Here is a 16,394-nt window from a genome sequence, read left to right as displayed (position 1 = left end):
GTTGACCTGGAGGAAATCATTCCATTTTTGCACATTTAATTAATTGATGATCACGTATAAAGTCTGTAACCACTTCTGTGTTCCTTTTATTTAATTAACTGCAATTGAAACATCTTTATAAATTGAAAGTAAAGAATTTACCCAGAAGTATATACTGAAATCAAATTATGTCCAGTCAATAACTGATTAGAAAAATAGCAGAATGAAACACAAAAGCCAATATCGTATTTCATTAATTATTTTATCCTTATTTTTTCATGTGTTCTCCAAATACATACTTATATTTTTAATATCATATTTCACTGTTGCCTTTTTATTTATTACTTTAACAAGGTAAAGTGCTACAGCTGTGATTTTAATAAGGCAACAATTAGTGCATTGAATAAATTGGGTTGAAGTGCACAAAAGAGTCTTAATGAGTTTTCAGGATCATGTTTTGCTTCATGATCCCATGACGTTAGGCAATCTGACAGCAAACCTAACATAATGAAAAGGTTTCCAGTGTTACGGTTGAAGAGTTAAAGCTGTTTGAAAGAAATTAAATTAGAAAATTGAACAACTTGCTGAAATCAATAATGTTGCAAGGAGAGATGTGAAGAATACTAGATTCGTATACTTAAGGAAAAAAAAAACTTCAGGAAATACTTGAAACTGCAGCAATGTAAGCCAAAAAAAAAGAAAAATCTTTTTTTTCCATTAATCTTTTTATGCATCTCTTTGTATATAACACTGTTATCTCTTTGGTTATTGCAGTGTCCTAAATACTTTTAAGAGGCTAAAGATGAATATGTATCATTTTTGTAAGTCGTAAGGTAGCAAGTGTTTCATCTCTGATAAATACGTGAGAAAGGTGATTTACCAATTCCTGAGCTACAAGATGAGTTCAGCTTCCTTTCATTCTGGAACTCGTAGTACTCAAGTAGCTGTACTACACTTCTCGTCATCAGGTTTCCAGTTACTAGAGTTTCATGCTAACACGTGCTCAGTTATAAATGCTTTTAGTACAAGGAGCTACATATATAATAAAACTTGGAAATAATAGGAAGATTTCTCTTAAGTAAGACAATTCCAAGTACTTTTAAGTTAAGGATGTTTACAGAAAATTCTAGTACAATAAGTTCGGTCTAAAGAGTGTGCAGATTTTTAGGGTACCAAAACTATCTTAGATTGCTTTTTTTTTTTTTTAACTGAGATGAAGCAGCTTTCAGAGTGAGACTTTGTGCTATGAGAAAACTTCTCTGTAGGTAGGAGGAGGTGAGAAAACTAGGGGAAAGGTGGGTTGTACACAAAACTCACGCACACAGACATAGTGTTGCTTTAAATATTAAATGCTATTCATCTGTTAGACAAATGTATCGGGGATCTGAATTGGCAATGTTGAGTACAAGCTGCAGTTTTCAGTGCATGCAACTATGACAGTGTTCAGTTTAGGACAGTATTAATTCACTGTTATTATTTTTTTTAACTACATAAAATAACGTGGCATTACATACTGACAGGTAAAAATGGATTTTAGTGTATTATTTTATAATCACGAAGTGGCTCTATGAAGTGATAAAAGAGGTAAGCAGTGCTTTGTGTCAAGAGAAGAACCAAGGGAGGGAAGGACTGAAATTAAGAAATGAAAATTAAGTTCCTTTAGATAATTTATGAGAACATTTTAATTTGCTATTACAAATAGAGCATTAGCCAATTACAGAAATAATGAAAAAGTCAGGCTTAGTTTCCTTAAAAGTCTCTAGTGACTTTAAAAGTTTAGTTTAGTTTAGTTTTTTATTCTGTGTATGTTAATTCTGCTTTCTGTCATAGTTTCTGTTGATTTGCCTTGATAGAGAAATGTCCAGTTTAGCAGCCTGTAACTATCTGTATCTCTTCTGGAGCCATGGATGTCATTTGCTACCTGACAGTCCTAAGGCAGTTTTAAGCCAGGGATATGCACACCATTGTATGCACAACTATTTCATCATGAGTTCCTATAGTGCTCATGATTCCTGCTTTCACAGCATTTTTATACCTGTCATCAGCTGGCTGTCAACAGCTCAACAACAACATCTCATCGTGGTCTGTGGACTTTGTATTTCTCGTATTTATAGTGTTTGGATTTTGTGATGGGGAGTGAGAGGCGTTTGTCTTGCTGTCCTGACAACTGCCAGAGTCCCAGTGGGGTGCTTCCCTTGTTTTTTTTCTTCTGTTACTCAGGTCGTGTCTTGCAGCTCAGAACACCAGTTGTCTAGACTTCTAATAATTACAGCTGGGACTTATAACCTAATACATTTTTCCTGCAGTCTGACAAATGCGGAATACCAAAGGCTCCAGAATCTTCAAAGTTCAGAACTTCTATTAGTTTTTATTTAGGTTAGAGTTAAAATGTAACACTTCTCAAATTTGCTAGCATCCTTGATTTGAAAATATTTAACAAAGCTTTGTAATAATTGATATCATACTGTAGGTCAGTTACAAAGTTATGAATAGAATGTATATTAAAATATTCAGCCTGCTCCTGAAACCGCTTTTATCGGCATCTGGAATGGGTGGGCTTGGGAATCAGAGAGTGAGGTTAAACTGACACACATACTTGGAGTTTGATCCATTTCTTTGAACACACTTTCAGCAGCACTGAAACATGAGGAGATTTTGTTTTCTTCTTTGGACCATTAAGCTTAAGTCATCCATTAAGATCAGATGGTCTTCCTGTTTTTTATACTCAGTGGTTTAGCATCAAATGTGAATGTTTTGTTTATCTTTACCCTAGTCTTATTTATATGACCTTTTTGAATATACATTTATTCTAAATCCAGCAATGGAAATTTTTGGATAAAATGTTTTCTTCTAATCTTGTTTTTATTCTCCATGTAGTTTATAACAATTCAGCTTGTTTAATTTTCTTTCATGTTTGCAGTTTCTGGCAGATATGGAAAATAATGCACTCTTTAGGGATGACATTGAGTGTCAAAAACTCATTATGGAAGCAATGAAGTACCATCTGTTGCCAGAGAGACGACCTATGTTGCAAAGTCCTCGCACCAAACCTAGAAAATCTACAGTGGGAGTGTTGTTTGCTGTTGGAGGAATGGATGCAACAAAAGGTGTTGGCTTATATAATGAGTAGTTGATGAGCTGGGGGTTTGTTTGTTTTGTTTTTAAGAAATGTTTGACAGATGTTTTTATAATGTGTTAATTCTAAAATTCAAAGATTTTGCAATATAGAACAAACATCATAAAAACCACTATTGGTTTAAAAAAATAGGTAGCATTGAAGATACTGTAAACATTCTGGAAGCTAGAGTTAAGATTGATTTGAAATTGTCAGGGGAATATTGGATTTCTGAGTAGTTAAATGTTGAATTGAGTATAAACTATATCCTTATTTACTTGTGTGGGAAGTAATTTGGAAAAGGGAGAAAATGACAGAAAATGCACAAAGATGACGTGCACTTGTATAAAACCAAAAATATGCTTTTTGACTAATTGTTAGATAGCTCCGCCAAAGCTACTTGATTTTTTTATCTTATATAACCTCCAGTACTGTCTAATTGTATTTAGAAGGAATCTGGCAAGTTAGAAAATTTATGGTACAGAAGGTTCAGTCTTTGTTTTAAAGTTAATACTTCTAGTACAGATTACATGGATATTGGTAGTTGTTTCTTGTTTCATAGTCTGTGTGTTGTGCTTGAAAGCTTCATGTCATATAACACCAGGTTTTTTCTAGTATTCTAGTATTTCTAGTATTCTCGTATTTTTTAGTGTTATGAAAAAGCTGATTTCAATATATAGTTGCATTTCATAATGTTCTTTTGTATTCCTAACATGCATTTTTCTAAAGGACTCATTCTGTATGTTAGAAAAGATGTTAGAAATTCTGCTTTTTGTCTTGAAAAGCACTGAAAAATCCTTATTTATAATGGTGCAGTTGATTCTTGAGGAAGTCAAAAAAGACTATTCATATACATAGGATTAAAAACATGCAGTAGGATTTCTTGCTGTCTTGTAGGATCAGCTGGAATAAAAGTTACCTTAATTCAGATTACACTTTTTCATAACTTGTGGGTGTTGTCATTTAGGAGCTACAAGCATTGAAAAGTATGAACTTCGTACCAACATGTGGACTCCCGTTGCAAACATGAATGGACGAAGACTACAGTTTGGAGTTGCAGTCTTAGATGATAAATTGTATGTTGTTGGTGGCAGAGACGGACTGAAAACATTGAATACTGTGGAGTGCTACAACCCTAGAACGAAAACTTGGAGTGTAATGCCACCGATGTCCACACATCGTCATGGTCTTGGTATGTAGCCTTCTGTGAAGACTGAATGCTTTTTTTAAAAGGGTTATCTGTTTCTTTAGGATTGGTTGAAAATTATTCAGAAATTAAAGTTGGAAGGGGGAGAGGTGTCTGTTTCATGCCAACTTGTTATTGAACTTCTTTTCTCCTTCAGATTATATCCAGCATTGGCTGCCAAAAGGGAACTTGTTTTTTGTTTTAAAATATCTTTTGGTGCATGCTGGACTGTCGCTAGGAAAATGAGATCTTTTTTTCTCCAGCTTTTCATATTTGTGTTTTTAGGAGTAGCCGTATTGGAAGGTCCCATGTACGCTGTAGGAGGACATGATGGCTGGAGCTACCTGAACACGGTAGAAAGATGGGATCCACAGGCTCGTCAGTGGAACTTTGTAGCTAGTATGTCAACTCCAAGGAGCACTGTTGGTGTAGCAATATTAAATGGAAAGTACGTGAAGGCAACTTTCAATTTCTATCTCATTATTTGAATGTAATTATAGGACATCCTAAATGACTATAACTTCTCTTGATAGATACATGTCAATAGCATTAAGAACCAGTGAGACACCAGTGATTTCCTCTTAACGTGATAGCTTAAACAATCAACTTCTGAAATTATTGTAAAGGTGGGGAGTACTTGTGTTATATTACATTAACTCAGTGCGAACAAAACTTTGTCAGAATGAAATCTGATCTGGAGTGGTACCTGAAATTTCTACAGCTGTTTTTTCAGTGAAAATATGCTTAGTTCCTTAAACAAAGGAAGAGACCCTCCGGAGTCATCTGATCTAACACCAATTCAAAACAGGACCACCCTTAAAGTCCTTGGACCTAGTTTCAGAGTTAACTGAGGTAGCTCAGGTCATATCTAATTGAATTTTAAATGTCTCCTAAGGATGGAGATTTAACGCACCCTCTGGGCAGCCTGTTCCAATACTTGACCACCGTTGCACTGAACATCTTTCTTCCATGATATAATTGGAATTTCCTGTGTTTCAACTTTTCTCTTCTTTCACTGTGTATCTCTGATAACTGTTTTCTATATAACCTCCCATTAGGTGTTTGAAGATGCCTCCTTAGCTGTCTCTTTAAGACTGCACAGTTCTCATGTATCATGTGTTCCAGCTCCCTTATCTTAGTGACCATCAGCTGGACTTGCTCCAGTATGGTAAGATCTTTCTCTTACCAGGAGCCCAAAGATGGACACAGTATCCAGGAGCAGTCTTATATGTACTGAGTAAGGGAGATCAATTTTAATTACTTCAAGGGCATACCGTTGATTTCAGTTCAATTTGTTGTCTGCCAAGACCTCCAAGTCTATTTTTGCTAAGTTGGTTTCTCTCCAGTCAGCTCCCAGCCCGTACTATTGCATGGGAATAGGCCATTCCAGGTACAGGACTTTGCACTCTTACAAAGTTCAACAAAGGCAAATTCAGTCAGCCCGCTTTTCAAGCCTGTATAAGTCTCTCTGAATAATAGCCAGGCCCTCCAGCGTATCAGCTACTCCCCTTAATTTGATATTATCAGCAAACCTCCCAAGGCTGATTTCCGTTACATCTTACAGATAATTAATGAAGACATTAAGCAGTATCAAGCCACAATATCAGCCTGGGAGGAACAATACTGGTAACCAGCTGCCAGCTGGTTACTTCATGCTGCTGATCACAGCCCCTTCTTCTGAGCAGTCCATCCAACTTTCCACCAGCCTTTTAGGCAGTTTATCTAAATCACGTATTTGCCAGTGTGGCTACAGAATACCAAGTCAACCTAACTTACTTACTGTGGTTATATCAGAATATTTACACTCTTGACAAGAAATTTTAACTTCCTGCTTATATCCTATCTGACACGTCTCCCTTGAGCTGTTTGAGTATTGTGAGCTAGCAAAAAGCTTTTCACGATTTCTTCTTTTTTTTTTTTTTTTGGAAGGTTAGTCACCTGCTAAATTAGTACAGCTGAAATGCACCTGCAAAGGGTCCTGTGAGATCTGGAACAAGTCCAGGAATGAGTGGAAATGCTCACCTGGGTGCAGGAAGGAGGGAAGAACTTGAACAACCAGCAAGCAGAGTGCCTTGAGCTGCCTTGGAACTGCAGTCTCAGATGCCTAAGTTAGGTCTGAAGCTTCCTATATATTCAGCAGAGAGTCCCAGGTGTGGTAAAAAACACCAGAATTAGTCTCACATTTCTCTATTATTTTAGAACACAGCCTAGACTCTTAACATAGGCAGCAACACTAGATGCCTATAGCTAAAAGGTTTGAAAGCACATGCAAATTTATTGCCTTTGAGCTGAGGGAGCAGTAACTTATGCATGTTCTAGTAATATGTGTCTGTAACTTGATATATTTCAGATGACTTGCTCAAAACCTTCATGAAGAGAAATTAATTTATTCTCCATATTCTGCATGTGAAATCACTGCAGAAGTGATCAAAATTCTGACATGTTTTTGGGGGAGAGAGAGCAGGGGGCTTCATTTAAATGCTGTGTTGCATAGCGGATTGATTTTTAGTCACAAGTTTTTTGGAACTGCAATATGATTTTTTAAATATACTTCAGTACATTCCTTATGTTAAACAATTTGTGTTATTAAACATGAGCACTCCCATGGAAATGCATTATTTAAAGAGTATTAAAATTTATATGGAGAACTACTGGGTCAACCATATTTACAAGAGGTTTATATTTAAGTTTGTTGGTCAATCTACTCAAAACAAACAAACACAAAGTGTTTCCCAAACTGAGGACATCTTAAGTAGTGCTTCATGGTAACTGTTGTGAAGTGTTCGCTCTATCATCATGTGAAGCCATAGAATCATCTAGGTTGGAAAAGACCTTTATGATCATCAAGCCCAGCCATCACCTAACACTACCAAGTCCACCACTAAACACAGTACTTAATGTTTATATGATTATTGAACTGTACTAATCTGCCTTAGACCATGAAGGGATTTCATTAATGATGCTTCATCTGATCTCTCAAACCAGAATTCACTTCTGATGTGTTGCTTCCTTTTTAGAATGCCTTCTGCATTCTTACCTTTCAAAATAACATTGCTTGGCATTTCTGCTTTTAAGCCTATGTTGCTCATAAAAGTTGCATAAACTCTTTAAATACAACTGATTAGTTTTGAAGATTCATTAGTGATGCATTGCTCCTAAAACCCATCTTTTCCTTCCATCCTTATTTTCAAAAAAAAAATAATAACCCTTTGTTTTATATCAAATGCTAGAAACCCTTATGTAAGAACTGAGCAAAATAGGCCACCTAGTGGGTGTGAGGGACTTAACAAAGCACTGCCATTCATAAACTAAAGTTCAGATCGAGAAAAATACTTCAAAAGGCAGTTCTTACATGCACACATCTATTACTGGATTTTCACTATGACCCCGTTAGAAATGCAACTTTGTCAAGTCACACATTTTGAAAATCTTAGCTCTGGGCAGAGGTTGGAAAACAAATGCTGTGTTATAGATATAATCCATTTTCTGTAAATGATCGTTATTGTATACTAATCACAATACAAAAAGATTGGAGCGAAAATGTACAATCTCAGTGTTAGAACCAGAATGTTCTAATGAAAGTTCAAAGTCTCCTAAACTTTTTAATAAACTTGGAAGGCCTTCATACATCACTGGAAACTTATGTAACTTCTATCTTGTTCAGACAATACTTATTAATACCTTTTTTTTCTTTTTACTTTACAGGCTTTATGCAGTTGGTGGTCGAGATGGAAGTTCTTGTCTTAAGTCGGTAGAATGTTTTGATCCTCATACAAACAAATGGACTCTCTGTGCTCAAATGTCAAAAAGAAGAGGTGGTGTAGGTGTAACCACTTGGAATGGGTTCTTGTATGCAATAGGTGGTCATGATGCCCCAGCATCAAACTTAACATCCAGGCTGTCAGACTGCGTAGAAAGGTAATATCCTGATGAAGGTGTATCCTGCTAGTAGTCCTAAAAATGCCAGTCTATAGAGTGATTTAGAGAAAGATCTGTAAGTAGAAACCCAATAAAACAGACATATTTTTAAGGTGAGCAGAGGAAACCTATATATAAAAACATACTGTGTAGTCGTAAGCTGATTCAGAACGTTGCCAGGACGGATTATTTAAAGTAAAATGCATGATGATTGATTATTGAGAACAATTTGGAGTCTAAGATGTTTAAAAATGGAGTAGTTACTCTTTCACAAAAGAAACCTGTACCAGTTCATATTATAACTTGAAAATGAATAATTAATCCAAGTTGGTGGACCCTTAAATATATTCTTTCTTGTACCCCCTGGTGACACTGGAACGCTTGTAATTCAGTTATTCCAAAGTTGGTATGTCCTTAACGTAAAGTTATTGTGGAATTGCTGTATTAGAAATGGTAGAATCACGTCTGATCCATTAAAAAAAAAAAAGTAAAAATGACAGTAAATTCTTCATAATGCAATGCATTAAGTCTTCACTGTCATTTCAAGTATTTCTGAAATATGCTTTAATTCTCCTTTTTTCCTCAAATTTTATTTCTTTTTCCTTGTTATCTCCCAGCACTTAACAAAAGTGATTCTTTGTTACTCATCTCCATTTACTAGATTTCCTTATCTGATTTGCCCTCTTAGAGAAAAAAAAAATAAAGTAGTTTTCAAACTTTGTGTTCTAATAGACCCCAAAATACATAATATGGTCTGTACCACTTAAAATGTGAAAGTTGTTGAAAAAGGCCCCAGAAAGGTTTACAGATTGGAAGCTACCTCTTAGCTAATATCAAATTCTTAGAGAAGTATAAATAATTAATTAGCCCAAGAGAAAGCAATAGGTTCATTATTCTTCTGCATCAGTATTCTCTGAAACAGTTACATAACATATTACTTTAATAATTACGAATGATCTTGTAATGCATGTTGTCCTTGTTTTTTAAATGAGGTGAAGATGGAGGAAAATGAACCTCATGGGAGTAGCTCCTCTAAAAAATTCTTGTTTCAAAAAATGGCATTAAGCTTCCAAATAGTTGTTTACCACTACATTCTGCAATAAAAGTCACTTTTCCTAGAGAAATACATTGATTTATAAATGAATTATAAACTAGCTTAAATTAAAAAATAAATTATATATGTAGCTCATGAATCACCTTCTTTCGCTACATTATACTTCTGTTTGCAGCATGTGCTTTGGGTGGTATTTTCGTGTTACAACTATGCTCGCATAAAACATACATTTCTGCAATACTTTGAGTATGGAACAAAAGATGAAAATGTTACCGCTCATTACATCCATGTTCTTCATGCAAACAAATTGAGACCATTTGCTTCTAATAAGTATGGTCTAAAGGTGGTGTCCTGGCCAAATAAGTATTTTCCTTGTATAGTTCCTTAGAGCCCTTCAGAGCCTGGGATTCCATCAGTTGTGCTGTAAGCATCTGTAATCTTACATCATCTCCTTCAGTCAGGTTACAATGTGTTTCTTGATATAAGAATAGAATGGACCCTCCTATCTAATTATTGACTTTTAAAGAATGCAGATATTATTCTAGAATGACATTTTTTTCATTAAACTGTTTTTACTGATGATTCTGATGATATGGAGTTATGATTCAAGCAGTGCTGTAGATTGTCTTAAGAATTTTGCATTTTTCTCCAGCTTTGCCCTTTGGAATGGTAATCTTCCTTGACAAGTTAACTGTCTTTAGAACCACATTCAATCCAAACAGCCGGTGCTTTGACATTTAGTAGTTACCACATAATGCAAGCACTTGCTCTACTGTCATATAGCAGCAGAACTGTTTCCAGAGTGGTATGTTTATCAGTGCAATAAAAAATACAGTAAGAGCATCTGTATGCATACGTATATATCACTGTATGGAAAGCAGCACTAGATAGATAAGAATCTAGATAGTACTAGTAGGTAACTAGTACTGACTGTGTTACCAGATGACTAAGGAAACACTTTAAAAGAGAGTGTCTGGGGAAAAAAGTCCTTTGAAATATTAACAACCAAGTCTGTGATCTCCTAGTAATACCTGTTCTCTACTATGTTGTGTGTCAATTCCAGTACTTTTTTTTCATTAAATTTTGGCAACAGTTTTAGAGCATAACACAAATTATCTTTTAGGTATGATCCAAAAACAGATATGTGGACTGCTGTGGCCTCTATGAGCATTAGCAGAGATGCAGTGGGAGTATGTCTTCTTGGTGACAAGTTGTATGCTGTTGGAGGATATGATGGTCAAACATACCTTAATACAGTGGAGTCTTATGATCCCCAGACAAATGAATGGACACAGGTATAGTTTCTGGCCAGGTCACACACTACTAATTATTTTGTAGTTATTTCAAGCATGCTTCGTTTTGCAAGGAGAAAAAAATTACAATTAATCCTTTTCTAAGAAGCACTTTCTTGTTAGCCTGTTGTAAGTTAGTCAATCAGTCTCTGTCTCTCTCTCTCTCTCATCTGCAAGTTCAAGGTGGTTTTCTTTGAACAGACAGTTGTTAAAGTCTAATAAACTGCCCTTGTTTCTTTGGCAATAATATAGCTATTTTCTCTGACAATTTCAGCTACTGTAAGAAAATGTATTGACATGTTCCCGAAATTGTCATAAAAGATTCTGTTTATGTTGAGGATAAATGATAAATGTAGATTAGTTTTAGCTCTAACATCTCTCAGCAAGCTTATCAATTTCTTCAAGGTTTTGGTCATCTTTTCATAAATAATCCCTTCCTGATATGAATGCTATGTACAGTGTGTGCAACTTTCAGAAAGCCTTTTCCCGTATCTTTTTACCCATCTCAAAAAATAATCTTCAATTCATGATCAGAAACCATTACTGTCAATTCAAAGCTTGGTTACTTTCACTTTTTTACAGCTTCAGGAATGTGCCTTTCTATGAGAGGAGCCTAGGCAAGCTGTCATTAGGTATTTTCTGGCATTTAAGATACAAGGAGTGTCAGACATCCACAGAAGGCTGGAGGATACGACAGGGAATCTGTAGGAGACAGAGGCCCTTCTGGAGTCCAGTTACAGGATGAATGTTCTAGGTCATTAAAACAGCGTTAGACACCAGTATTGAGGCAGCTGGATTCTGACTTAATTAGGCAATTGAATTCTGACCTTATGAGTATGCTATTCCAATAGTGGCCCCAAATTGCTCGTTCAAAAAGAGAATAAGGAGTTTATTGTTTCCTAAACTGTTCTCTATCAAAATCTTTGTGATGCAGAAAACTGAACTCTCCATTTCCCCTCACTTCATACTGGTTCTACAAGATTTTTTAAAAGGGTAGGTCATCAGACCTGGGGTCCTCCAGTGCCAGAACTGATAGTGGTAACCCATGACAGCACTCGTTGTGCTAAAGGAAAAGCAAAAATGTGTACCAGAGGAGAGGAGCTGTGCATCTGGCCGTTGCTTTTAAATGAACCATGTATGACAGCTAGGTGGTGACTGTCTCTATCCTTATCCTCTGTCTCTTTGTATTCGTAGCCTTGACACTATGCATCTCCCTGATTCCCAATCCCAGTACATAGGCTAGTTTTGAAACCTTACTAGAGGTACTTGGAAGCATCTCTGTCCTTTCCTTTTCTTGTTATCTCAGCAGTCTGCCACCACTTCATCCACACACAGCTGAAGTACGAGTAGTGCAATTTTCTCAGCTTAAATTTGTTAGAGCCACAAACAGCTCAGGGGTAAGTCTGTTCCTGGAAAAAAAGTTACAGGAGAATTGGCATAAACACCAAAAACCTTTTTTGTCTTAAGGACAGTCTCTGTAGCACTTAGTATTGGAGCATAAAAATAGCATGTTGTGAAATTTAAAAGGGGAAGCTAAGGTGAGTGTTAGACAACTACCTTCATCTTTGCAAGTCCAACAGAATCTCATCAGAAAAGGGTCTTGTGAGAAGTAATTTATGGTTACAAAAAAAAAAAAAAGCTTTTCAAATCAGAATCATTTCCCAGTTTCCATTCAACAGGATTTTATCAAATACTTAAGTAAAAAAGGTTGCTCCTGACATTTGGCATCCTCTGGCTGAGAAAATAATCTATAGTTTTGCCAACAATTACTCAGACTGTCTAGCTCAGGTATCTAGTTTGTGCCATAAGAAAGGATTATTTTTCCTGTAATACTAAGCAATAGAAATTAAGTATTGTTTCATGTTCTTGTTTTTTCCTATGCTTTTGAAGTGTCTTACCCTTTAATATGTAACAGCTTCTCTTTTTTCTGCATGTTTTTATCCAAGTTTTGAGCCAATTTGCTACTTTTTTACGTTAAGGTAAAAGTGTGCAGATGATACTGCTTCTACTGCAGCTGTACAGCTGTTATTAAAAGCATTAAATACTGTCAGTTTAAGAAAAAAATACTTAAACCTGACTACATTTCTCTCATGGATTTTTACTTTTTTTTCACTTACAGGTTGCACCATTGTGCTTAGGAAGAGCTGGAGCATGTGTTGTGACTGTAAAACTATAAATTATTTTCTCTGTGAAGGTGACAGTCTCTTCTGTAGGAGAATTTCTTATTTCCTCTAGCCAACTAAAAGTGCACCAGTAAGCACCAGGTGCAGGATATCTACAACAGCAAAGTGTTTGGTCTCCAGCTGACGTACACCTACCTGTTGTTCTTACGGACCAATATTAAGCACTTTTTAAAGAATCATCTTTGTTACCTGTACATTAGAAGAACTGCAAGCAAATCAGCTGCAACCAAGATGTTGCCAGAGGAGGACTTCCGTTGAGGAAATACTAAGAAAAGAGCAAACTCATTGTGAACTCACTGGGATAATGAAATGTTATTTAGGGCCTTGATCCCTCTAAAATGCAGAGGAGTGATGTTATTAATGGATATAGCTCCACTGATGTCATTGAGTCTATCTCTGGGTGAAACAAGTTCCAGGATTGGGCCCCATATATTTAATTTGCCTATAATAAACATGTTTTGCTATAGGTATCTGAACTATTACAATGCAGTCTGACAAACCAATGCAAACCATTGTAAATGGCAGGTGTAATGCTTGCCTTAAAAATGAAGTTGTGTATTTGGTGAATCTTTTGCACTTTTATCATCATTCCTAGTTTAGAAAACTTTTTATTTAACCAAAGCCTTATTTTAAATATTGTCTTATTATGCTAACAGAAATCTGCTATTTAATAATATCTGCAGATTTTTGATATCCAGTGTACTTTTTTTTTTAAAGGTTTTCCGTAAGATGGAGAACATCATACCTTTTTCTCTACTTTGGTTCTTATATTTACATTGTTATTATTTTTAAGGAAAAAGCTGTAAGCATGAGTTATTAGTTGAAAAAATTCTAAAGTGTAATTAGTTAACCAATTCAATAAGAGCACTTTGGAATTTTCAAAGCATTCCATTGCATCTAGACTAAGAGTCTACTTTGATTCTCTTTAGTTGTATTTTACATGAGGCTTTGCACTAATTTGAGAAGTATGATTTTATAAGATGAAATGAAACTGTTGTCTGTCTTTTTTTTTCCCAATAAGATGATTTCAAAATGTAAACAGCCCTGTCCTACAAGATGCTCAACTACCACCACTTAAGCATGTTCAGCATCTTATAGGAGAGCTGTGTGCTCCTGGCGGGATTATATCAAATCAGCTACCTTATTTAACAGTTGCTTAATTTTTTTCAGAGGCTTTATGATTTGCCTTTTTTGGCTCCTCTGCTATGTCACACAGTTGCTTTGGAGGGTCTGAATGTTTCTGACGGTCTTTCTGTATTTGCTTTTCTGTGCCTTGCTCCTCCCCTTTTGACAGCAGTAGGCGGTCGCTTGTAATGGAGGATGTGGAGATGTGAGCGCATTGAATGTTTCCCAAATCGAAGCGTCCAACACCCAAAGTCTTTGTAGGTTTGTAATTTTAAATTGACGTGTGTCAGTGCTCTTAACGAACTATTTATTGGTTTAAAGGAAATTGCCAAACTTTGTGACGAAACCTGCACTGTTTGAAACTGAATACAGCTAAACTTAAACGCAGTTCGGGCGGACAGTGCCTTTTTTTCTGTAGCTTTTGGGGGGTGACTATTATGTTAATAATTAACGTTCTTTTACGAACGGCCGTCGTAGCCTGTCAGCACTTGCGCAGTCTGCGCCCCCTACGGCGCCCCGTAACGCACTGTGCGTAACGTACGCCTCTATGGGAGCCTCCTCCGCAGGCCTCGCTTTCCCATTGGCTCCGGGGCGGGACGTGGCCCCGCCCACCACCCTTGATTGGCTCCGGCCTTCTCCCGCCTTCCCCATCTCCACAACAACGCCGACGCCGGGCGGGGTGAGGGGGGTCCGGCTCCCTGCTCGGCTTTGGGGGGGGCGGCGCATGCGCACGGGGGCGCTGCGCAGCGAGCGGTGGGCGCGATGAAGGTGAGGCCGCACGGGGGGGGGGGGGGGAGCGCGCTCCGGTGGGGGCCTGAGGCGGGGGTTGGGGAGCGGACGTCGCGCCCCTCATGGCCGACCCCGGCGGCTCCCGAGCCGTCACCGGCGGCCCTGGGGCCTCCTGCTGCCGAGCGTGAAGTGCTGGAGCCCGTCTGTGCTCCCGTTAGTCGTCGTCGGTTAAATGCTCGTTAAAAATTGCGTCTTTCTTTAAACTCGCTTCAAAGCTGAACGCTGTTGTCGGGTGATTTTTGTGCCTTTGGCGCGCAGTGCTTGCCGTGTTGCTCGTTTTGTTCACTAAAACGTAAATTAAACGTAAAGAATGCCTCAGAAGAAGGGATAGAGACCTTTTGGGGGAAAAAATAATATGAAAACAAGCCTTCCTGCCGTTTGTGGGATGCCAGACAGTGGTGTTCAGCTGATGATGTGGGAGGGGGAAAAAATCCTAAAAGTTGTTGGATTTATCCTACACCCTAGTTATGGAAAAATTATGAGGGTAGTGTGAAAGTTAAAAGAAAGTTGATGAACTTAGTGAGAAATAGAAAGTTTTTACAGTTGAGTTGCTTTGTGGCCCCAACTTTTAAGACCCAACGATTTAGGGAGAACAAGATACTTACACATCTTTTAAAAGAGTAGATAGTGAGCTCTGTTTTATGCACTGAAGATGCTATTTGGTCTTGCACTTCGGCATGAAATTTGAAGAATTAGATGTGTTGGTCTTTGGATGTGAAGGGGGGAGCCTTGTGCAATCTTGATTCTAGGAACACTAAGTGGAAAAAATGGTAGTTGTGGGTAGAGTCCCAGTAGTTCTCAATGCAAACATCCAGCACCAGAAACTTTAACTTTTCCAGCACAAACCAAAATTTTTTTTTTTGCATTTTGGTACTTCAGTACATTAGAATCATCCAAAAGTTGTTGGTTATCTTCGTGTAGAAAGTTCTGACATTGTTTTATGCTTACGACGTTAAGATGTGCAATTTTCCTCTTTTCGTTCCACAGCAAGTCTTCAGTCTAATAGAAAAATCTTGGTCTGGTTCCTCTGTGCAGTTTGCTTGGCAGAAAACTTTGGGAAATTTCCTTGCTGTAACAGGGTAAGATTACAACTATTTATTGCATAGAAATCATTGAAAGTAGAGGAAAAAGCATTATTAAATAGATCTAAACCAAAGCAAGATATCTGTCAACTCCTTACAAATGTAAATACATGATACTCCTGAGCAATGTTACTGCAATTATAAAACCTCAATGTGGAAAAAGTTTTAACCCGTTATTTGCAGATAAAGAAAGGGAATTATTCCATATGTTAATATTTTTTAGAGGTGATCGCACTGTGAGCATTTTTGATCGTCATGGTCAGAAGAGAAATGAAATTACCTTACCAGGGTAGGTACTGAGATGGATTTAAATTGTTTTCTTCAAATTGTTTTCTTTAGAAGTGCTATTCTTCTGGTGAGGTGCTTATACAGTAAGAGAACTTCATAGGCATAGATACTAACTCTGGTGTTTGTGCCTGGAAAAGAAGACAAACTGATGAGCACGTATGGAATATGAGACGGTAAAAGCTGAATTCATAGTAAGCTGTCAAGGTTAGTCAGAAAAATACATCTTCAAACCCAAAACACTTCTTATCAATAGCAAACTCAATCTAATTCATTACAAATGTTAGAAGATATGTATCATGACAGTAAGAAAGAATATAGTAAGGTCATAAACAGAATATCCATGCTATGCTAGTTGTGACTATATTCTTGGTACTGTGCATTTT

General features: G+C 37.0%; 2 protein-coding genes across 11 annotated transcripts in view; both read left to right on the top strand.

The window, feature by feature from the left end:
- Positions 1 to 14,239, top strand: part of KLHL5 (kelch like family member 5) — a 57,278-nt gene extending 43,039 nt beyond the window's left edge. For all 5 annotated transcript variants that reach the window (XM_083836247.1, XM_083836244.1, XM_083836246.1 and 2 more), the window contains 6 exons: positions 2,900 to 3,086; positions 4,062 to 4,286; positions 4,566 to 4,728; positions 7,986 to 8,198; positions 10,376 to 10,547; positions 12,664 to 14,239. In XM_083836247.1, coding sequence (XP_083692373.1) covers positions 2,900 to 3,086; positions 4,062 to 4,286; positions 4,566 to 4,728; positions 7,986 to 8,198; positions 10,376 to 10,547; positions 12,664 to 12,720 — 1,017 coding nt within the window. In that variant the 3' untranslated portion in view covers positions 12,721 to 14,239. The remainder of the gene's footprint in view (positions 1 to 2,899; positions 3,087 to 4,061; positions 4,287 to 4,565; positions 4,729 to 7,985; positions 8,199 to 10,375; positions 10,548 to 12,663) is intronic.
- A 139-nt stretch (positions 14,240 to 14,378) lies between these two features.
- The window catches only part of WDR19 (WD repeat domain 19), a 41,384-nt gene continuing 39,368 nt past the window's right edge, over positions 14,379 to 16,394 (top strand). For 4 of the 6 annotated variants that reach the window (XM_083836229.1, XM_083836227.1, XM_083836228.1 and 1 more), the window contains exons 1-3: positions 14,379 to 14,620; positions 15,629 to 15,720; positions 15,947 to 16,012. In XM_083836229.1, coding sequence (XP_083692355.1) covers positions 14,615 to 14,620; positions 15,629 to 15,720; positions 15,947 to 16,012 — 164 coding nt within the window. In that variant the 5' untranslated portion in view covers positions 14,379 to 14,614. The other 2 variants (XM_083836232.1, XM_083836230.1) reach the window with 2 other exon arrangements.

The sequence above is a fragment of the Anser anser genome, assembly GCF_964211835.1.
Source record: "Anser anser genome assembly, chromosome: 4".
Classification (NCBI taxonomy): domain Eukaryota; kingdom Metazoa; phylum Chordata; class Aves; order Anseriformes; family Anatidae; genus Anser; species Anser anser.
This window is presented reverse-complemented; position numbering and strand designations above follow the sequence as displayed.